Genomic DNA, 24,230 nt, shown 5'->3' with positions numbered 1-24,230 from the left:
TCTCTCTCTCTGTGTCTGCCTCTGTCTTTAGATTTGGCACTCTCTCTCTCTCTCTCCCCCTCTCTCTCTGTGTCTGCCTCTGTCTTTAGATTTGGCAGTCTCTCTCTCTCCCCCCCACCCCCACCCCCAACCGGCCTCCTCTCTCTCTCTGTCTGCCTCTGACTCTGTCTTTAGATTTGGCGGTTCCAGTGTACACATCTTCCTATTTTATTCTGATGCGTAGAAGACTGTTTCATGATTGCTTTGTTTGGCATCCATCAGTTCTCCAGCTGCCTTGCTGCCTCCTGTCAGACAGCTTGCAGTTTGTTTCACAGAGGTACGTTTATGTGTATTTCACTGTGCTTTCATATCTGTGAAGCTGCATGTTTGGTGCGTATCTGTTATGCATGTGTGGGTGTATGTGTGAATGTGTGTCTTCATGTTTTACATCTATTTGCTTATTTATCATCATTGTTGTCTTGTTTATTTATTTATTGGTCATTATTATCATTTTTTATTATTATCATTACTACTAGCTTTTTTATTTTATTTTTTTTATCATAATTATTTATTTATTCATTTATTTATGTAAGCAAGCTTATCTATTATTTATTCACCTTTTTTTTTCTTTTTTTTTTTTCTCAAGGCCTGACTAAGCGCGTTGGGTTACGCTGCTGGTCAGGCATCTGCTTGGCAGATGTGGTGTAGCGTATATGGATTTGTCCGAACGCAGTGACGCCTCCTTGAGCTACTGGAACTGAAACTGAAACTCACAAAGGTGTCACAGCGTGCAGACTGATCCATATATGCTACTACATCACATCTGCTGTTGAAAAAAAAAAAAAAAAAACCACAAAAAAACCGACCCAACCCGACCCTCAATAAATAACTTCCAAGTTGTACCACCCATGTCGCACAGTTAAACTTAAAAAAAGAAAAAAAAAAAAAAAAAGAAAAAAAAAAAGATGTTCACAGCAGACAACAAGCAGAAGATTTTGTCTGCTCGTAGTCCCTGAGAAGCTCCCCCTTCAAACCAGTTTGCGGTTTGTTTCACAGAGGTGTCAAAGCGTGCAGACTAATCCATACATGCTACTACATCACATCTGCTGTTGAAAAAAAAAAAAAAAAAACACAAAAAAAAACCGACCTGACCCTCAATAAATAACTTCCAAGTTGTACCACCCATGTCGCACAGTTAAACTTTAAAAAAAAAAAAAAAAGAAAAAAAAAAGAAAAAGAAAAAAGAAAAAAAAGAAGATGTTCACAGCAGACAATAAGCGGAAGATTTTGTCTGCTCGTAGTCCCTGAGAATCTCCCCCTCCAACCCAGTTTGCAGTTTGTTTAAAAGAGGTGTCAAAGCGTGCAGACTAATCCATACATGCTACTACATCACATCTGCTGTTGAAAAAAAACAAAAAACAAAACAAAAAAAACCCGACCCGACTCGACCCAAGTCGCACAGTGAAACTTTAACTCACTCAGTACGGCCAGTCCTCTCTTCTCCTCTACACAGACCCCTCGGATGTCCAGTGGGTGTCTGAATGACCCAACCTTTAGCTTCCGTCGTCAGAATTGTGGTATTCTTTGTCAACATTCACGTCTTCAGTATAAGAGCCTTCCGCTTGCAATATTTTGATGGTGGTAATTGGGATGAAACGCTGTTAACGTCGTCTCTTTCGCCGTTCGTATGGAGAGAGTTAAAAAAGAAAAGAAAAAGAAAAAGAACAAAGAAAGATGTTCACAGCAGACGACAAGCGGAAGATTTTGTCTGCTCAGAGTCCCTGAGAAGCTCTCCCTCCAACTGTCTTTCCAGTTCTGTATGCAGAAGTGCTTCCCACAGGTGATGCTGGTTCTCCTGCCTCTGGCTGACAAAGTCTGGATTGTTCTCACCCAGCACAGAAAATGGGACCAGGCACTGTGCAGAAACAGAGAAAAGGGGGGTAATCACGTCACTCTGAAAACTGAGAAGCTTTTGTGACAACTCGATGACAACTTTATATATGACAAGGACAGAACCTCACCTATGGCTAACAAATAGTAAAGAGTGGTAACTCTCTCCATTACACAAGGTACACAACTTCAAGTCAGCGATGCTTACGCTACCGATTCAGCTAGCACACAGGTAAATAAAAGGTACATTGGAACAAACCCAGACACTTGTCCTTATACCAATCATTTGACATGTGCACACAGCAGCAAAGACAGAAGAAATGTGCAAACACAAATTAGCTTTTATTCAAGACTGGCATAGCCTCTTTAATCGTGAATAAGCCACACAGAACACATGGACAATACAGAACAAATACATGGTTGCCTCGGTAGTTTATCCACTGGAAATTATATGTGTGTGTGTGTGTGTGTGTGTGTGTGTGTGTGTGTGTGTGTGTTCATGTGTCTTTTAGTGTGAGTGCGTATGCATACGTGTGTGTGTTATGTGTGTGTGCATGTGCGCATGTGTGTCTGTGTGCGCGCATGTGCATTTATTTAAACTCTACTGTTTCTGTGTGTGTGTGTGTGTGTGTGTGTGTGTGTGTGTGTGTGTGTGTATGTGTGTGTGTGCGTGTATGTGTGTGTGTTCGTGTATGTGTGTGTGTGTGCGTGTTGTGTAGTAGACTTTTTGCCTATGCATTATTGATAAGCATTACCAAAAGGGGGGATCAGCAGCAAGGTAAGCAAGGCAGCTAGCTTTATCCGCAGAATCAGCAACCGCTCAGTACAAAACAACACCTGCATACCAGTTTATGGCCCACACCTCTGGACTTCCAACCAAGGCTTCAAGCTCACAGGGGAAAAAAGGAAAAAAAAAACCAAAAAAAAACAAACGAAGACGGACACTCAGGACAGAAAGGACAAAAGGGAGTGGAGTGTGTGTGTGTGTGTGGAGGGGGTGGGGTGTGGGGGGCTAGAAGATTCTTTTTTTTTACATTTGAGCAAACAAACAAAATACCTCTTAACTTTTTTTTTTTTTTTTTTTGAATCTCCACACTCTTCACCATTGGTTCTTCGTTAGCATGCCGTGTGCCAAATGCATGCTGCATGAGGGGACCTTCACGGTTTATTATCTCTTCTGAAAGACTAGCACCCAGACCACTACTCAAAATCTAGTCGTGGAGGGTTGAGGGCTTGGGGGGGTGGTGGTGGGGGGTGTGTGTGAGGAAGTAAAAATCCTGGTCTGTATTTGGGACTTGACCCTATGGACACTGGCTTTCTAGGTGGATGTGTTACTGCTTGGCCACCTCTCCTTAAAGGAAACAGTATGTTTGTCAGAAGAAAATGTAGATGTTTTTTTTTTTTTGTTCATCGTATCTTCTTTTTATAATCTTGTTTGTTTGTTAGTGACAAGTTTTTCCTCCTGAAACTTCTGTGGGGAAGGATGAATAAGAAATGTTTGTGTTGGATCACACTGCAGGAAGGACCTATGTGCATATGTGCATGCGTGTGTGTGTGTGTGCGTGTGTGTGTGTGTGTGTGTGCGCATGCATGTATGTATGTGTATTTGCATGTGAGTATGTGCGAAAGTGCATGCATAATATGTTGTATTTGTTTGAGGTTTTGGAATAATCTATTTTCATAATATCATCAGGCTAGGGGTTTGTGCCTGCGTACAAGTCAGTACACAATATGACATGTGCGATGTTAGGGTTCAAGTCTTTCAAAATGATTTATAACATTAAATGTTTTAAAAAAAGTCAATACATATGCAGTGCTTTTAATGTATGCCCATGTCGCACATGTTTAACTTTGCTTTATAAGTCGTGAGCACTGTCTCCATGCCTGTTTCGCTACAGCTGGTGTAGTTTCTCTTGACGAGTTCTTCTTGTCTCATGTGAAAGACGGGCGCAACAGCCGAGTGGTTAAAGCGTTGGACTGTCAATCTGAGGGTCCCGGGTTCGAATCACGGTGACGGCGCCTGGTGGGTAAAGGGTGGAGATTTTTACGATCTCCCAGGTCAACATATGTGCAGACCTGCTAGTGCCTGAACCCCCTTTGTGTGTATATGCAAGCAGAAGATCAAATACGCACGTTAAAGATCCTGTAATCCATGTCAGCGTTCGGTGGGTTATGGAAACAAGAACATACCCAGCATGCACACCCCCGAAAACGGAGTATGGCTGCCTACATGGCGGGGTAAAAACGGTCATACACGTAAAAGCCCACTCGTGTGCATACGAGTGAACGCAGAAGAAGAAGAAGAAGAAGAAGTCTCATGTGAAAGGGTGCCGGACACTCTCTGACCTGTTCTACTGGCTCCGTGCCGGGTTCTCCCAGACGCACGGCACTGGCCAAGTTGACGATGTTGGTTGGGATGCCGCTGTCCCCGTCAGCGCCACTGGAAACAAAAATGATACAACAAATAATAATATACATAATGATGATTATAATCACCATCATCAATTTCAGTTTCAGTTTCAGTAGCTCAAGGAGGCGTCACTGCGTTCGGACAAATCCATATACGCTACACCACATCTGCCAAGCAGATGCCCGACCAGCAGCGTAACCCAACGTGCTTCGTCAGGCCTTGAGAACCCCCCCCCCCCAACCCCCCAAAAAAACTAAACTAAAAACAAAACCCCCCAATAAAAATACAAACAGCAACAATAAATAATAACAAATAATAATAACAACAATAATAATCATTATAATACAAATACAAACACTACTACTACAACTACTAGTACTGCTACCACTACTACTAATGATGATAATAATGATAGTGATGATAATAATAACAATACTACTATTACTACTACTAATAATAATAATATGCATTAATGTAGCACTTACATTGTAGCTCTAGGTGCATTTAACAATACATCTGGTATGAATAAGACACATAAATGTAACTGAAAAAAAAAATGTTGAGATACAAACTCACTAAAAAAACAAAAAAATAAAACAAACAAAACAAACTACTTAAAAAAAACAACCACACAGTATAACATCACTTGGCAGGGTTACGGCTCACACACCTTTCCCCACCCCCTCACCCCGCCTCTCCACAAACACACATCGACGCACGCACACCCGAAAAAAGATAGTGGAGGGGGTGGGGAAGGATATATAGTTCAAAACATTGTTGGAACAAATATGACTTGAGATTAAACTTGAAAAGATTAAAAAGCTGTGATGTAAACTTGAGTGCATGCATGTATGATAGTTAGTCGTTTTCGACAATGACCAACAAAACAGCAGAGGAGGTAACCGCTGTCCCAACTATCTGGGGTAGTATTTGAGTATAGTGGAGAGTGTCTTGCCCAAGTTACATACCCACTCTCTCGGCCAAGAGGGTTTTAGGACAGTCGGCGTTGGGATGGTTCCCAAAGGCCAACTAGCCCCCAAGGCTGCAGCACTGAGAGCCAGTGCAATTTTGCCTCCTAGTTTGAGAGACATAGTCCTTCACAAAAGACTAAGCTGTAAGTGATTTCCCACTGCAATGGAAAAACTATTGATAATACAGCTCTCACTTTGCTGTAAACTTAAAAAAAAAACCCACCTCATTCTCACTCTCAACTCCTATCCAATACACCACAGAGAGATGTACATACAAAGACGCAGACACACATGCACATACAAATGCACACACACACTCACACACATAAGTAAACACACACACACACACACACACACACGCACACACACACATTCCCTGAAAAGAATCTTAACTAAATCAGATTATTAAAAAAACAAAAAAAAAACAAACCCACCCACACCATCTCATATGTACAAAACAATTCATATTCAAATCATATGGTGAGTGGATTTCTCCAAGAACTTCCTGAACCCTTTCATCGTGAAAGCATTCTCCAGAAGCATATTATCATTAACTCTAAATTAGCAAGATACCGATCTTTGACATTACAATCACAACTTCTCTAAATAAACAAAACGGTCATACACGTAAAATGTTAAATGTTACATGTTTGTCTGAGTGTGTAGGTGTGCGTGCCTGAAATCTGATTGAATGACACAGGAAACGAATGATGAGCGCCCAATGGCAGCCGTCAGTCGGCTCTACCCAGGTTGGCAGCCTGTTGTGTAAATGTCCCCGTGTTTGTAAAGCGCTTAGAGCTTGGTCTCCGACCGAGGATAGGCGCTATATAAGTATCCATATCAATCAATCCTCTTACCCACTGACGAGTTTATCAGCCACGTCCATGGCTGTAGTGGACAGCGCCATGTATTCCTGACCAGTGCAGTACACATGCATCGTCATACCTCCTGTGCATGAACACAGAATATACAGAACCGAGCCTTATTTGCTTGAAGGATATCTTAATTATAATCAAAAACAATCATTGTGCAATTACTGACTTGAAGTTGTGTACATTGTGTAATGGAGAGAATTACCACTCTTTACTGTCTGTTAATCATTTCATCTCCTGGCCTCATTATTTGTTAATTTCCAGTTGATAAACCACCGAGGCAACCATGTATTTGTTCTGTTTTGTCCATGTGTTCTGTGTGGCTTATTCAGGATTAAAGAGGCTATGCCAGTCTTGAATAAAAGCTAATTTGTGTTTGCACATTTCTTCTGTCTTTGCTGCTGTGTGCACATGTCAAATGATTGGTATAAGGGCAGGCCCAGCGCTTTCGTTTTCGAGGAAGTGTCTGGGTTTGTTCCAATGTACCATTTATTTACCTGTGTGCTAGCTGAATCGGTAGTGTAAGCATCACTGACTTGAAGTTGTGTACCTTGTGTAATGGAGAGAGTTACCACTCTTTACTATTTGTTAATCATTGTGCAAATTAAGAATATCCTGTCATGATTTTAGCAATAGAAAAAGGCCGCTATTTCAACATTCCAAAAGAAACGACACTATGGAGGATATTTCATTTCTTAGATGACTGAAAATTATACAAAGAAATTAGAATAGAATTCACACAAAAAATTCAAAATTACATTCCAAATATTATTAAACCCAGTCAGCTAATACTGGAAGACAAACTTGTGGGACTGTTTGGGAAATTTGTCAGTAACTGCTGTCAAAAACGCCATAGCATGCAAGAGTGATTCAATGTCTTGTTCAGTATTTATCATTTTTTGTTTTGCTTTTTTTGTGCGTGGTTTCATGTAACTTTGCATGCGTGTCTTATAAACCTTGTTCAGGTTTAATTGACATTAAAATTGATTCTGATTCTGATTCACACACCTTCACCTTCACCTCTCCCGTAGTCTGGGTTCAGACCGTTGGGGCACCGCTGCTGACCTGGCCACCACCCCTCTCCACTCTTCACGGTTTTCTGATTTCCTCAGGGCGTCACCGAGCGTCAAGCCTGTCCACCCCCGGATGTTGTCTTCCCATCTCTTCTTCTGCCGTCCTCTCCTTCTGCCTCCTTGTACGGTGCCTTGCAGGAACGTTTTGGCAAGACCAGATGATCGGGAGATGTGTCCATACCACCTAAGTTTGCGTTTTTTCACTATGGACAGAAGGTCTTCGTAGGGTCCAATACTTTGCTTGATTCTGTTCTTCACTTCCGTGTTAGTGATGTGGTCTCTGTAGGAGATGCCAAGTAGTCTACGAAAGCATCTCATCTCGACAGCTTGGATTCTTCTCTCGATGTCTGCAGTCAGGGTCCAAGTCTCGCAGGCGTAGAGCAATATTGATATAACCAGGGAACGCATCAGTCTGATTTTTGAGCTGAGAGCGATGTTTTTGTTGTTCCAGATGGTGTTCAGCTTGTTGAGTGCCATTGTTGTTTGGGCAATTCTCGAGAGTACTTCTGGTTTAGATCCTTCATCTGACACGATTGCTCCCAGATATTTGAAGCTGTGGACTGTTTTAAGCTTTTCGTCGTTGACTTTGATGTCAATGCTGATGCCGTTGGTGTTGTTAGTCATCAGTTTGGTTTTCTCCGCACTGATTTGCATTCCATACGATGTGGAGGCTTTGTCTAGATGTTTGACCAGGCTTGCCAGTTCTTCTTCTTTTCCAGCCAGTCCATCAATGTCGTCGGCAAAACGTAGGTTTGTGATTGTTCTGCCGCCTATGCTGACTGTTCCTACATGCTCTTCCAGTGCGTCAGTCATTATTCTTTCTAAGAAGATGTTGAAGAGTGTTGGGGAGAGTAGACAGCCTTGTCTCACTCCGACTGTGGTTCTGAACCAGTCCCCGATGCTATTGTTGAGGTAGACGGCGCTGGTGGCTTTGTCATAGAGGTGCTGTATCAGTCTGATCAGGTTGGCGTTGATGTTGTACAGATTCATGGTAGCCCACAAAGCTGCATGCCAGACCCTGTCAAATGCCTTCTTAAAATCAATGAAGACGTGGTAGAGGTCTTGTTGGTGTTGATGGTACCTCTCACATAGCAACCTCAAGTTGAAGATTTGTTCAGTTGTGCTCCTTCCTGGTCTGAAACCTGCCTGTTCTTCAGCAATGATGTTTTCTGCTTGTGGTTTCAGTCTGTTAAGCAGGATCTTCAACATGACTTTGCTGGGATGACTAATCAGGCTGATGGTGCGGTAGTTTTGACACTGCTGGAGATTGCCCTTTTTGGGGAGGGTGATGATCAGTGATTGTGTCCACGGTGTGGGCCATTCCCCTGTTTGCCAGATCTTGTTGCAGATTTTCATTAGCACAACTATCATAACTTCACCCCCTGCTTGGACCAGTTCTGATGGGATGTTGTCCACTCCTGCCGATTTCCCTTTTTTCAGCGATGCTATTGCTGCCTCTATTTCTTCACGGAGTATGGGGTGATTACTGTTATCAGTGGCTGGTGGAACATTCAGTATTGCTGGATCACCTATGGTCTGTATGTTGTATAGCTCTGAGCAGTATTCTGTCCATCGCTTTAGGATGTCTTGTTCTTCTGTTAGACATTTTCCATCCTTGGTCTGGATGTTGGACATAGTTCTACCTTGCCTTGTGTTGGTAAGTTCTTTCACAACTTGGTAGGCTTTCTTGCTGTTGTTTCTTGTCAGGTTTTCCTCTATGTCCTGGCATTTTCCTTCAATCCAATTCTCCCTTGCCTTCTTCATGCTTCTCTTGATTTCGGTGTTAACTGCTTTGTACTGTTTTGCCCCTTCTTCTTCATTCTTTTTCTTTTTCAGGTCTCTACGTTTGTCACACAGCTGTAGGATGTCGTCCGTGACCCAGGGCTTCTTTTTGATGCGTTGTTTTCCAAGAGTTGTTTGGGCTGTTTCAGTTACACACAATTGTCATTATCTCGTGAGAAATCTGACCACTTTTACTTAGCATGGCAAGCAACCCTATGTATGTATGTATGTATCTATATTTATTTATGTATCAATTTATTCATTTATAAAGATAAAAACAACAGAAGTCTTTGCATGTCTTTGAAACTTGTGGTTAAAATGCAGCAAGTTTTCACTAGCTTCTTCAGGCTATGGCACAGAAATAAAAGCTTCACGGTTGGTTGAACAGCAACCAGTGGGCAAAAATCAGGTACAAGTTTTGAAGACATGCAAAGACTGCTGCTGTTTTATAATTATATTGTACCCCTTGTGGTATTTACTTCAATTTATTCTACAAGGAGTGGAGCTCAAGACCCCCAAGACAGTGTGATCTTCTTGCGCGCGCACGCATGTGCATGCGTGCATGCGTGTGCGTGTGTGAGCACGCGTGCGCGCGTTGTGTGTGTGCATATATACGTATACTGTATTATGTATACATACATACATATATATACAAACACACACACACACACACACACATATATATATATATATATATATATATATATATATATATATATATATATATATATATATATATATATATGTGGAGTGATGGCCTAGAGGTAACGCGTCCGCCTAGGAAGCGAGAGAATCTGAGCGCGCTGGTTCGAATCACGTCTCAGCCGCCGATATTTTCTCCCCCTCCACTAGACCTTGAGTGGTGGTCTGGACGCTAGTCTTTCGGATGAGACGATAAACCGAGGTCCCGTGTGCAGCATGCACTTAGCGCACGTAAAAGAACCCACGGCAACAAAAGGGTTGTTCCTGGCAAAATTCTGTAGAAAAATCCACTGCGATAGAAAAAACAAATAAAACTGCAAGCAGGAAAAAATACAAAAAAAAAAAAAAAAGGGTGGCGCTGTAGTGTAGCGACGCACTCTCCCTGGAGAGAGCAGCCCGAATTTCACACAGAGGTCTTCAAGACTCACTTGTGATACACTTTAAAAAAAATCTAATCGTTAAAATGTGTTCTGTATTTGTTATTATAAAGCTGCACGTTAAAAAAAAAGAAAAAAAAAAAGTCCTAACCAGATTCGAATTAAGTCCCCTAGCATTAATTACAGAGTGATTTCCTTTTTTTACTATCTGCACCAAAAACGTTTGCAAAATAAATAAAACTTCCATGCTTAGCAAAAGAAGTTCCTGTTTGAACAAAAAATGATAATAATGACTGCTCTTGTTGTTGGGTCAGAATATCAGATCAAAGTGCCAAGTTTAGAGAATACAAAAAATATAAATATAACAGTAAATGCAGTTTGCATATAATTAGGCTTCTTTTTTATTTTTTGTGCCCATCCCAAAAGTGCAATATTGTTTTAAACAAGATGACTGGAAAGAACTGAATTTTTCCTATTTTTATGCCAAATTTGGTGTCAACTAACAAAGTATTTGCAGAGAAAATGTCAATGTTAAAGTTTACCATGGACACACGGACACACACACACACACACACACACACAACCGAACACCGGGTTAAAACATAGACTCACTTTGTTTACACAAGTGAGTCAAAAAATCAACCCCAAAACAACAACAAAAAAACAACTCGTCAGCAATTGTAGTCCAAGGTTAACTCTCTCCATACGAACGGCGAAAGAGACGACGTTAACAGCGTTTCACCCCAATTACCATCATCAAAATATTGCAAGCAGAAGGCTCTTATACCGAAGACGTGAATGTTGACAAAGAATACCACAATTCTGATGACAGAAGCTGAAGGTTGGGTCATTCAGATACCCACTGGACATCCGAGGGGTCTGTGCAGAGGAGAAGAGAAGAGAGGACTGGCCGTACTGAGTGAGTTAAATAAAGACTAACCTGCCACCTGGACCTTAAACGTTAACTTGGACTTGAGCTTGCGGGCGTTCCTGGCCAGCGTGGGCCAGTGCTTGTCCCGCAGACCGATGCTGTGAGGCAGCAGACGGGGGTAGACTGGGGAAGTCTTCACGTGGTGGGCCTCAATCAGGTAGATCACCGGTCGGTCCTTCGTCTGTCAGTGAGTGCACACAGACAGACAGACCAGTTCTGTTCTGTTCAGTCACTCAAGGAGGCGACACTGCGTTCGGACAAATCCATATACTCTACACCTCGCCTGCTAAGCAGATGCCTGACCAGCAGTGCAACCCAACGTGCTTAGTCAGGTCTTGAGAAAAAAAAATAAAAAAAATAGAAAAATAAATAAATGAAGAAACAAATAACATAAAAATGTAAGCAGACATATTATGAAATAAAATAAATTGCAGGAAAGAAAGAACAAAATAATAATAATAATAGAAAGGACAACCAAATGAATATATAAAGACATACAGACACACACACACACAGACACACACCATCTCCCACATTACCCTGCACCACCCCTCCCCCCACACGCACATTCCTATGTATCACAGCTTCCACGGCATGCACACACACATACACACACAAACACACATGCCCATACCCCCCCTCCCTCACACGCACATTCCTATGTATCACAGCTCATGGGACCTTTCACCTTGAACCTAACCCCCTCACCCTACTCCCCCACCCCGCCCACTCACCGTTCTCTGTCTGCACAGAGCGATGTGCAGCTCTGTGCGGTGCTGTGCAGATTCCATGTACTCGTCCGACAGGAACACCACCACCATGTCCGCCGTGTCCAGCAGCTTGGAGCCCTGAACGCCTTGCGAGGCCAGCATCTCCACCGTCAAGCTCGCCCCTCCCTGCTGTTTCTTGAGGAGATGGCTCAGCACGGATGCCTGGTTCAAACAGTCGTTGGTGAAACTCAAAGCCACAGTTTTGGGCGACCGAGACTCACTGTGTGGGGACTGCGGGTGTGGCTTTAACCCGATGGTGCCTGTTTTGTCAGCTTCAAAGCGCTGGTGGAAAAGGTGTTGTCTCCACTGGTCCAAAAGGGACACCACGTCCATTTTTTCGGGAGGCTGAAATAACATGGTTTCCGGATTCAGTTCCAAGTATACCGTTGGGTTGAGTAGTTGTGATGTTACTTTCAAAGCCATGAATGCAGGTAATCACATGAAGAGAAATACCCACTTTCAATTAAAAAAAAACACGCAAAGAAAGAACAAATAAACAAAAAAACAAAACAAAAACAAACACACACATGCAAACCCTAGCAAACTGAAACAAAAAACATTGTGCATATTTTTGTTCAACAAAATCAATATGCCGCTTACAAGTACAAAAAAGAAAAAAAGAAAAAAAAAATGCTCAGTCCTTGCACTTCAAATTCACACCACACTGATTTGATTTCACCAAAAATATCGGCAGCCAACGGGTTAAAATAACTGGAGGCAATCCACCATTGCATCACACAGCAGCAGTTTTATTGTGATCCATCCCCAGGGTCTGCTTTATGTTATGTCATCATAAACACTGACAAAGTTTTACATCGAGGCTTCCCTAATGTATCCTTAACATACATGTTACTACAACTACTAATGATAACAATAATATTAATAATAATAATCACAGTAATAACAATAATAATAACAAAACTAATAATGATAATGATAACAATTAAAAAAAAAAACCCTAATGAATGGCATTTGCATAGCGCGTTTCTCTAAGTTTATCTCGACTCAATGCACCGGCACCGGCATTTGCCACAATTCTCAAGCAACCGTGCCTGAAAATGACTTACCACACTCAAATCCTACACACAAACACCCATGAACAGAAAGAAAACAGCTCTAATTTAAGAGTAGGGAAAGAAAACACACTTCTGAACAAAAAAATCAAACGATTCATTTTCGAACAGATTGACTGTTTCCCGCACCTGACAAAACTGGTTGTGCCGAACTTGCTGAAAGTAGAGATAATAGGTGAAAGTGTTGGCCAAGTCCTTGTACGTTTCGCTGGCTTCTCTCTTCTCTGGGTCTCGCAGATCCACCAGTTTTGTTAGTGTGAACAGGCTTGGGATGTCCGCAATGTCTTCAATCAATATTGGGATGAAAAACACGCCATCCTGAAAAAAAGAAAGGTAGAAATTAAGGTGAGAAGACGGGTACGTTATGTATATGCACACATATATGCCAGCATACATGCACACATTCACACACACACACACACACTGAGTGTCAAATACACATGTACACATACAAACGTACACTTCAACATACACATTTGGACACACACAAAAGCATGCAATGCACGCGCGCGCGCACACACACACACACACACACACACACACACACACACAAACACACACGACTGCAAAAGACCAGCGCTCAGACTGAAAGCTTTAACTCTTTCCATACGAACGGCGAAAGAGACGACGTTAACAGCGTTTCACTCTAATTACCATCATCAAAATATTGCAAGCGGAAGGATCTTATACTGAAGACGTTAATGTTGACAAAGAATACCACAATTCTGACGACGGAAGCTAAAGGTTGGGTCATTCAGACACCCACTGGACATCCGAGGGATCTGTGTAGAAGAGAAGAGAGGACTGGCCGCACTGAGTGAGTTAAATAGAAGCAAGGTGGGCAGAGAAAGATCCAGGGTCTGTTCTGCATCATCTGCAGGATGATAGACCATTGTTAAAGTAATGATTTAGAAGGTAGTACACTAATGTGATGAATCAGAAGGTAATGTGATGAATCAGAAGGTAATGCCACCAGTTAACAATAAAGAGGGGTAACTAGGGAGGGACGCTCACTCAGTCTGGCTCCGTGACTAAGCCATTACTGTTGTTAGTAGGGGGCTTAGTAGGTGGTGTCCTAAGTACGTAAAAATCAGAACAGGCACCACTGAACACCACCAAAGTGACTCAGCAGCAGAGCAGGGTCCCTTCTGGTGTGTGGCCTTCTGGTGACCTAACATCGATAGTTCCCTGCGGACCTCCGACGCTGGGTGTGGCTGTGTATGGGGGTCTCGGAATGAGTGACGTGGGAGCAATGCCACTGAAACAGTGCAGATGACAGGGCTGCAAAAAAAAAAAAAAAAAAAAAAAAAAAAAAAAGGAGAGGTAACTCCATGGACAAAGGACACAATTTCGAGTCACTGCTGCTCATGCCAGCAATTCCGCTAGCACACAGGTAATATATGATAGTCAGTCGTGTCCGACTATGACCATCAGAACAGCAGAGGAGGCAACTGCTGTTCCGACTATTTGGGCTAGAATTTGATTACAGTGGAGAGTGTCTTGCCCAAGTACATCCCCAGTCTCTCGACCAAGAGGGTTTTAGGACAGTCGGCGTTGGGATGGTTCCCAAAGGCCAACTAGTCCACAAGGCTGCAGCACTAAGAGCCAGTGCAATTTTGCCTCCTAGTTTGAGAGTCATAGTCCTTCACAAAAGACTAAGCTGTAAATGGTATCCCATTGACTGGAGAAACCATTGATAATACAGCTCTCACTTTGCTGTTGGCCCAAATGTAAACTTATGTCAATCTGTGATATAAGCCGAGTGTTGGGCCTACACAGGTACATGTCTGTAAGTGTCTGGGTTTGTTCCAGTATACCTTTCATTCACCTGTGTCCCTTGTACATGGAAATACGTTACCTCTCTTCATTGTTCACCAATCCCCTACTCTCCTTGCCCCGTTGTTCTTTAATTCAATGCTGTTAACTCTCTCCATACGAACGGTGAAAGAGACGACGTTAACAGCGTTTCACCCCAATTACCATCATCAAAATATTGCAAGCGGTTCGATTTACTGCCTCGTCCGAAAGACTATCACCCAGACCAACATATCTAAATTTAGTGCAGAAGACAGGGAGATGGTAGGGGGAACGGAGGAAGTGGCGAAATACAAATCTCAAGCTTTAACTCTCTCCATACGAACGGCGAAAGAGACGACGTTAACTCACTCAGTACGGCCAGTCCTCTCTTCTCCTCTACACAGACCCCTCGGATGTCCAGTGGGTGTCTGAATGACCCAACCTTTTAGCTTCCGTCGTCAGAATTGTGGTATTCTTTGTCAACATTCACCTCTTCAGTATAAGAGCCTCCCGCTTGCAATAATTTGATGATGGTAATTTGGGGTGAAACGCTGTTAACGTCGTCTCTTTCGCCGTTCGTATGGAGAGAGTTAACAGCATTTCACCCCAATCAACATCATCAAAATATTGCAAGCGAAGGCTCTTATTCTGAAGACGTGAATGTTGACGAAGAATACCACAATTCTGACGATGGGAGCTAAAGGTTGGGTCATTCAGACACCCACTGGACATCCGAGGGGTCTGTGTAGAGGAGAAGAGAGGACTGGCCGTACTGAGTGAGTTCATGTCATGATTTAAAAGGCATTGCCACTTGCGTGGTGATTTAAATGGTAATGTCACGAAAGTAATGATTTAGATGATAATACCACTGAATGTGATGATATGGAAGGTAATGCCCACTATCAAGATGACTGGAAAGGTAACAAACGATTTAGATAGCAACACAATTGTGGTGATTCAGAACGCCATTAATCCAATGGTTTAGAACACCATTCTGTATGATTCAGAATGCGGTGATTTAGCAGGTAACACCACAAAATTTATGACTAATAATGCCACTAATGTGACCGTTATAGATGGTAATATGACTAACGTGATGATTGAATAGGTAACAACATGTGATGATGATTTAGAAGGCAATGCCAGGAATGTGATGATTGAATTGGTTAACAGAATGTGATGATGATTTAGAAGTCAACACCACTAATATGATGATTGAATTGGTAACAACATGTGATGATGATTTAGAAGGCAAAGCCACTAATTGGTAAGAAAATGTGATGATTTAGAAGGCACTGCAACTAATGTAATGACTGAATCGGTAACAAAATGTGATGACTTAGAAGGCAGTGCCACTATTGTTATGATTGAATTGGTAAGAAAATATCATGATTTAGAAGGCAGTGCAACTAATGTGAAGATTAAATTGGTAACAAACTGTGACAATGATTTAGAAGGTAATGCCACTAATGTAATGATTGAATAGGTAGTGCCACTAATGTGATGACTGAATTGAGATGATTGCATCAGTAACAAAATGTCATGATTCAGAAGGCAATGCCAGTAACGTGTGATTGAATTGGTAACAAACTGTGATGATGATTTAGAAGGCAGTGCCACTAATATGATGACTGAATCTGTAAAACAAATGTCATGATGTCATGATTCAGAAGGCAATGCCAGTAATGTGATGATTGAATAGGTAACAAAATGTGATGATTTAGAAGGCAGTGCCACTAATGTGATGATTTAGAAGGCAGTGCCACTAATGTGATGATTTAGAAGGCAATGCCACTAATGTGATGATTGAATTGGTAACAAAATGTGATGATTTAGAAGGCAGTGCCACTAATGTGATGATTTAGAAGGCAATGCCACTAATGTGATGATTGAATTGGTAACAAAATGTCATGATTTAGAAGGCAGTGCCACTAATGTGATGACTGAATTGGTACCAAAATGTCATGATTTAGAAGGCAATGCCACTAATGTGATGACTGAATTGGTACCAAAATGTCATGATTTAGAAGGCAGTGCCACTAATGTGATGATTGAATTGGTAACAAAATGTCATGATTTAGAAGGCAGTGCCACTAATGTGATGACTGAATTGGTAACAAAATGTGATGATGTAGAAGGCAGTGCCACTAATGTGATGATTGAATTGGTAACAAAATGTCATGATTTAGAAGGCAGTGCCACTAATGTGATGATTGAATTGGTAACAAAATGTCATGATTTAGAAGGCAGTGCCACTAATGTGATGACTGAATTGGTAACAAAATGTGATGATGTAGAAGGCAGTGCCACTGATATAATGATTAAGAAGGTAATCAACTAAAGCCTTGGAGCCCCCAGCCCCCCCACCAACCTGAGAGAGGTATCGTGCCAGAGCGATGTTGTACTCCTCCTGGCACACTGTCGACTGCAGGTAGCTGTGGCTGACGAAAGCCACCACCATTCTGGCACTGTCCACCGCTTCGTACAGAGCCTCCTGCCAGATGTTACCTGCAAGGCAAAGAAAGAGGTTTATTCTGAGTGCCACCTGGGGGGGGGGGGGGGGGGGGGGGGGGCATGGAAACATTACATCCATTCATCTTTTTACCCACATCACGAAAACAAACAAAAAAGAGTGATTTTGAAAACTAGAAATAGGCCCATTCGTTCAATCACTCAATATATACATTTACAGTAATATTTAATTAACTCTCTCCATATGAACGGCAAAAGAGACGACGTTAACAGCGTTTCACCCCAATTACAACTATCAAAATATTACAAGCGGAAGGCTCTTACATTGAAGAGGTGAATGGTGACAAAGAATACCACAATTCTGACAACGGAAGTTTAAGGTTGGGTCATAGAGACACCCACTGGACATCCGAGGGGTCTGTGTAGAGGAGAAGAGAGGACTGGCCGTACTGAGTGAGTTAATGATACAAAAACAACAACAACAACAACCCAACTTCCCTATCAACAGACAAAATTTTAATGAAAAGAACTACGTTAAGAAAAAACAAAGGATTTCAGTTTTAACAGTACTCTTCTGTGGGCTTTCCCCCCAGAAAACAGTAAGCAGAATCTAATGGAATTTGGGTGGATTCTATAATATTTGTATTTGTATTTTTGTATTTTGTATTTCTTTTTATCACAACAGATTTCTGTGTGTGAAATTCGGGCTGCTCTCCCCAGGGAGAGCGCGTCGCTACACTGAGAGCGCCACCCATTTTTTTCCTGCGTGTAGTTTTATTTGTTTTTCCTATCAAAGTGGATTTTTCTACAGAATTTTGCCAGGAACAACTCTTTTGTTGCCGTGGATTCTTTTACGTGCGCTAAGTGCGTGCTGCACACGGGACCTCGGTTTATCGTCTCATCCGAATGATTAGCGTCCAGACCACCACTCAAGGTCTAGTGGAGGGGGAGAAAATATCGGCTGCTGAGCCGTGATTCGAACCAGCACGCTCAGATTCTCTCGCTTCCTAGGCGGACGCGTTACCTCTAGGCCATCACTCCACTAATATCTAGATAAACATTTCTGTCTGATGCTTTCAAATGAAAGGGCACAAAACATCAACACGTGGAGGATGTAGGTGAGGAGACATGTGCACACTCGCACATGCCTGTATGTCCCGTCACACATATCGGTAATTGAAGACATTTTGTTAAAGTATTTATGAATACATTTGAGTATTATCGGTTAGAAGGGGTGGGAGATGTGAATGAATGGAGGGTTGGGGGAAACTGGGCAAATGAGGGTGAAATGTGGGTGAAATCTGAAAAAAAGAAAACAAACTCTAAATACAATTACAGGAAATTACTTAAAGGACTTCGTAAAAGAGAAGTCGTTAAACTGACAAGCGAAACAACTGATAATGAATGCAAAAAGTCAAAAACATCAACGTTCTCAGTCTCTTGTGAAGACACACTTTCGTGTACATAAGGCTTCATCAAGCTACAGTCAAAAATTTTTCATTTCCCATGGTATAAAATGTATTTGATTACATAAACCTTCACCCGAATAAAAACCATTAGAAACGCACCCCCTTCATCCCTAAAAAAACAAGAGAGGCAAGGCCTTCAAGACTCACTTGTGATACACTTAAAAAAAAATCTAATCGTTAAAATGTGTTCTGTATTTCTTATCATAAAGCTTCGTGTTAAAAAAAAAAAGAAAAAAAAAGTCCTAACCAGATTCGAATTAAGTCCCCTAGCATTAATTACAGAGTAATTTCCCTGTTTTACTATCTGCATCAAAACGTTTGCAAAATAAATAAAACTTCCATGCTTAGCAAAAGAAGTTCCTGTTTGAACAAAAAAATACAATAATGACTGCTCTTGTTGTTGGGTCAGAATATCAGATCAAAGTGCCAAGTTTAGAGAATACAAAAAATATAAATATAACAGTAAATGCAGTTTGCATATAATTAGGCTTCATTTTTTTTTTTTTTTTTTTGGTGCCCATCCCAGAGGTGCAATATTGTTTTAAACAAGATGACTGGAAAGAACTGAATTTTTCCTATTTTTATGCCTTATTTGGTGTCAAATGACAAAGTATTTGCAGAGAAAATGTCAATGTTAAAGTTTACCACGGACACACAGACACACAGACAACCGAACACCGGGTTAAAACATAGACTCACTTTGTTTACACAAGTGAGTCAAACAACAACAACAACAACAAAACCCAACCACACACACACACACACACACAAAAACAAAACAAACCCACTACCACCATAGACAGATCTTCATACCTGTCCTCAGTTCATTCCTGTCCAGGAAAATCTTCAGACTGGGGTCTGCCGCCTGCAGGGCTTCGTACATCAGCATGGCCTCTTTAGGGCTGCGATGAGCGTAAGAAATGAACACATCATACGAGATCACCTCTTCAAACGCTGCCTTGTTGCCTGCTTGGGGCTCTGTCTCCTGTTGCTGCTGCTGCTGCTGTTGTTGTTGTTGTTTTTGTTCAAGTCCATCTCTCTTCAGGTCTTCCACCAGCATGGTACAAGCGCTGAGGATCTTTTTTTCCCTCACCTCCCCTTCTTTGCGGGCCCTGAGAAAGGAAACGCCACAAAAGTAGCTGTGCTCTGAATTAAGCCTGCAAGGGAGGGTGCAATGGCCAGATGGTTATAGCACTGGATTCTTCCTGAGTTTGATCCTCCAGTTTCGGTGCACTTGGTGGGTTAATGGTGGAGATCTTTCCAGTCTCCAGTTTTGGTGCACTTGGTGGGTTAATGGTGGAGATCTTTACAATCTCCAGTTTTGGTGCACTTGGTGGGTTAATGGTGGAGATCTTTCCAATCTCCAGTTTTGGTGCACCTGGTGGTGGGTTAATGGTGGAGATCTTTCCAATCTCCAGTTTTGGTGCACTTGGTGGGTTAATGGTGGAGATCTTTACAATCTCCAGTTTTGGTGCACTTGGTGGGTTAATGGTGGAGATCTTTCCAGTCTCCAGTTTTGGTGCACCTGGTGGGTTAATGGGTGGAGATCTTTCCAATCTCCAGTTTTGGTGCACTTGGTGCGTTAATGGGTGGAGATCTTTCCAGTCTCCAGTTTTGGCGCACTTGGTGGGTTAATGGGTGGAGATCTTTCCAGTCTCGTGTTTCGGTGCACTTGGTGGATTATTTGTATTTGTATTTGTATTTCTTTTTATCACAACAGATTTCTCTGTGTGAAATTCGGGCTGCTCTCCCCAGGGAGAGCGCGTCGCTATACTACAGCGCCACCCTTTTTTTTTTTTTTTTTGTATTTTTTCCTGCATGCAGTTTTATTTGTTTTTCCTATCGAAGTGGATTTTTCCGCAGAATTTTTGCCACGAACAACCCTTTTGTTGCCGTGGGTTCTTTTATGTGCGCTAAGTGCATGCTGCACACGGGACCTCGGTTTATCGTCTCATCCGAATGACTAGTGTCCAGACCACCACTAAAGGTCTCAAGTGGAGGGGGAGAAAATATCGGCGGCTGAACCGTGATTCGACCCAGCGCGCTCAGATTCTCTCGCTTCCTAGGCGGACGCGTTACCTCTAGGCCATCACTCCACACAGTAAGGGTGGAGATCTTTACAATCTCCAGTTTTGGTGCACTTGGTGGATTATTTGTATTTGTATTTCTTTTTATCACAACAGATTTCTCTGTGTGAAATTCGGGCTGCTCTCCCTAGGGAGAGCGCGTCGCTACACTACAGCGCCACCCATTTTTTTTTTTTTTTTTTTTTCCTGCATGCAGTTTTATTTGTTTTTCCTATCGAAGTGGATTTTTATGCAGAATTTTTGCCAGGAACAACCCTTTTGTTGCCGTGGGTTCTTTTACGTGCGCTAAGTGCATGTTGCACACGGGACCTCGGTTTATCGTCTCATCTGAATGACTAGCGTCCAGATCACCACTCAAGGTTTAGTGGAGGGGAAGAAAATATCGGCGGCTGAACCGTGATTCGAACCAGCGCGCTCAGATTCTCTCGCTTCCTAGGCGGACGCGTTACCTCTAGGCCATCACTCCACACAGTAAGGGCGGAGATCTTTACAATCTCCAGTTTTGGTGCACTTGGTGGATTATTTGTATTTGTATTTCTTTTTATCACAACAGATTTCTCTGTGTGAAATTCGGGCTGCTCTCCCTAGGGAGAGCGCGTCGCTACACTACAGCGCCACCCATTTGTTTTTGGTATTTTTTTCTGCATGCAGTTTTATTTGTTTTTCCTATCGATGTGGAATTTTTCTACAGAATTTTGCCAGGAACAACCCTTTCGTTGCCGTGGGTTCTTTTATGTGCGCTAAGTGCATGCTGCACACGGGACCTCGGTTTATCGTCTCATGCGAATGACTAGTGTCCAGACCACCACTCAAGGTCTCAAGTGGAGGGGGAGAAAATATCGGCGGCTGAACCGTGATTCGAACCAGCGCGCTCAGATTCTCTCGCTTCCTAGGCGGACGCGTTACCTCTAGGCCATCACTCCACACAGTAAGGGCGGAGATCTTTACAATCTCCAGTTTTGGTGCACCTGGTGGTGGGTTAATGGTGGAGATCTTTCCAATCTCCAGTTTTGGTGCACCTGGTGGTGGGTTAATGGTGGAGATCTTTCCAATCTCCAGTTTTGGTGCACTTGGTGGGTTAATGGTGGAGATCTTTACAATCTCCAGTTTTGGTGCACTTGGTGGGTTAATGGTGGAGATCTTTCCAGTCTCCAGTTTTGGTGCACTTGGTGGGTTAATGGTGGAGATCTTTCCAGTCTCCAGTTTTGGTGCACCTGGTGGGTTAATGGTGGAGATCTTTCCTGTCTCCAGTTTTGGTGCACCTGGTCGGTTAATGGGTGGAGATCTTTCCAGTCTCCAGTTCTGGTGCACTTGGTGGGATAATGGGTGGAGATTTTTTTTTTTCCAGTTTATCAAGTCAACATACATGCTGCCACCTGAATCCCCATGCATGTAGATGACCAAATAACCCATGTCAGCGTTCGGTAGGGTGGTTCATGGAAACATTGACATACCCAGCATGCACACATCCCCCAAAAGACAGCGTGGCTGCAAACCACCAATGCAGTCCACCAATGCAGAAAAAGAAGAAAGCTGCCATGCTTCAGCATGTGTACACAAAGAATTCTGTTAAAAAAAAACATATTTCGCGTGTTAAAGACTTGCATACCTACATTATTCACCAAGACACAAGGAATGGAAAATGTAAGCATGCATGCATTAACACACATACAAACACATACACACACACACACACACACTCAGAAATACATTTGTACACACACACATTGAAGAATCCTCAAACATGACAACTACTTAAAAAAAACCCAAAATGCTATTGCTGATTAAATTCTTACAATTTTGGAGCAGTCAAAATCATCATATACAGTTTTTTCAAAAACACAAAAGTTACAGTGCCTGCACACACACACACACACACACACACACACACACACACACATACACACACACACACACACACACACACACACACACATTTCACATTCATTACAAGAAGGGTTATTCTCTGCTGGAGAAAACTTGCTGGAACAGTGTCAATAAACTAAAACAGGAGTCTGATCCTGACAGAGAAAATACTGGCAACAGCATGCGAAAAACTAATCGCATGTTTTCTTCTAAAACAAAAGGACATCACAGTAGCAGAAGGCTCACCAGTTTAATATACAGACTATGACTGGATGCCATAAAAACAAAATATACTTCAAATGTGACTTGCATTTTGAAATTACCCCTGTGCATATCATCCATAAATGTGAACAGTTAAAACCATATTTACCTGTGTCATTTACAAAATCTGCAGTTCCATCTGCTTCCATGAGAAATGTCTTATATGATCATCATGTGTTTGGAATAGTTCAGAGTTTAATTTGGAGCCCAATTGGGTCTTTGTTGCGATTCTAATGGTTGACTAGTTAGTTTATTTTATTTCCTTTACATTCTTCTTCCTTTTTAACTTTTTTTTAATGCTAATTGAGGAGAGAGGAACAGGGAAAGATGATTTAAGGCATGGGTGGGGTGGGGGAGATAACGGATGTTCGTCTAAAATCACAAATGTGGATAGACGTTACGCAAAAGAATGAACGAACACAGGGGAAGGAGGGCACACGCACGCACACACACACACACACACACACACACACCTACACACACACGCATACACACACACACACACACCTACACACACACTCTCACACACACACACACACACACACACACACACACACACACACACACACACACACACACACTCTCACACACACACACACACACACACACACACATCCACACCCACACACCTACACACACACACACACACCCACACCCACATACTCACCTACACTCTGTGTACTGTATGAGCGTCATGTAGGAGGGGAAGGAGGGCACACACACACACACACACACACACACACACCTACACACACACATCCACACCCACACACCTACACACACACACACACACACACACATCCACACCCACACACCTACACACACACACACATCCACACCCACACACCTACACACACACACACACACACACACACACACACACACATCCACACCCACACACTTACACACACACACACACACACACACACACACACATCCACACCCACACACTTACACACACACACACACACACACATCCACACCCACACACTTACACACACACACACACACACACACACACATCCACACCCACACACTTACACACACACACACACACACACACACATCCACACCCACACACTTACACACACACACACACACACACACACACACACACACTCTCTCTCTCACACACACACACACACACACACACACACACACACACACTCACACACACACACACACACACACACATCCACACCCACACACTTACACACACACACACACACACACACACACACACACTCAGTGTACTGTATGAGCGTCATGTAGGAGGGGAAGGAGGGCACACACACACACACACACACACACACACACACACACACACACACACACTCACCTACCTGCACTCTGTGTACTGTATGAGCGTAATGTAGGAGGGAGAGGAGGGCACACACACACACACACACATCCACACCCACACACCCACACACCCACACACATCCACA

At 42.5% G+C, this 24,230-nt stretch overlaps 1 protein-coding gene across 1 annotated transcript in view; it reads right to left on the bottom strand.

Annotated features, from left to right (window-relative positions):
- Window positions 1-1,528: 1,528 nt before the first annotated feature.
- The window catches only part of LOC143281529 (uncharacterized), a 37,288-nt gene continuing 14,586 nt past the window's right edge, over window positions 1,529-24,230 (bottom strand). The window contains exons 8-15 of the mRNA XM_076586745.1: window positions 19,382-19,680; window positions 16,999-17,135; window positions 12,960-13,148; window positions 11,722-12,102; window positions 10,997-11,168; window positions 6,108-6,198; window positions 4,216-4,309; window positions 1,529-1,894 (exon numbers count right to left, since the gene is read on the bottom strand). Of these exons, the coding sequence (XP_076442860.1) occupies window positions 1,718-1,894; window positions 4,216-4,309; window positions 6,108-6,198; window positions 10,997-11,168; window positions 11,722-12,102; window positions 12,960-13,148; window positions 16,999-17,135; window positions 19,382-19,680 (1,540 nt within the window). The 3' untranslated portion in view covers window positions 1,529-1,717. The remainder of the gene's footprint in view (window positions 1,895-4,215; window positions 4,310-6,107; window positions 6,199-10,996; window positions 11,169-11,721; window positions 12,103-12,959; window positions 13,149-16,998; window positions 17,136-19,381; window positions 19,681-24,230) is intronic.

The sequence above is a fragment of the Babylonia areolata genome, chromosome 4 (assembly GCF_041734735.1).
Source record: "Babylonia areolata isolate BAREFJ2019XMU chromosome 4, ASM4173473v1, whole genome shotgun sequence".
Lineage (NCBI taxonomy): Eukaryota > Metazoa > Mollusca > Gastropoda > Neogastropoda > Buccinidae > Babylonia > Babylonia areolata.
Note: the sequence above shows the minus strand (reverse complement) of the source record. Positions and strands in the feature narration are given on the sequence as shown.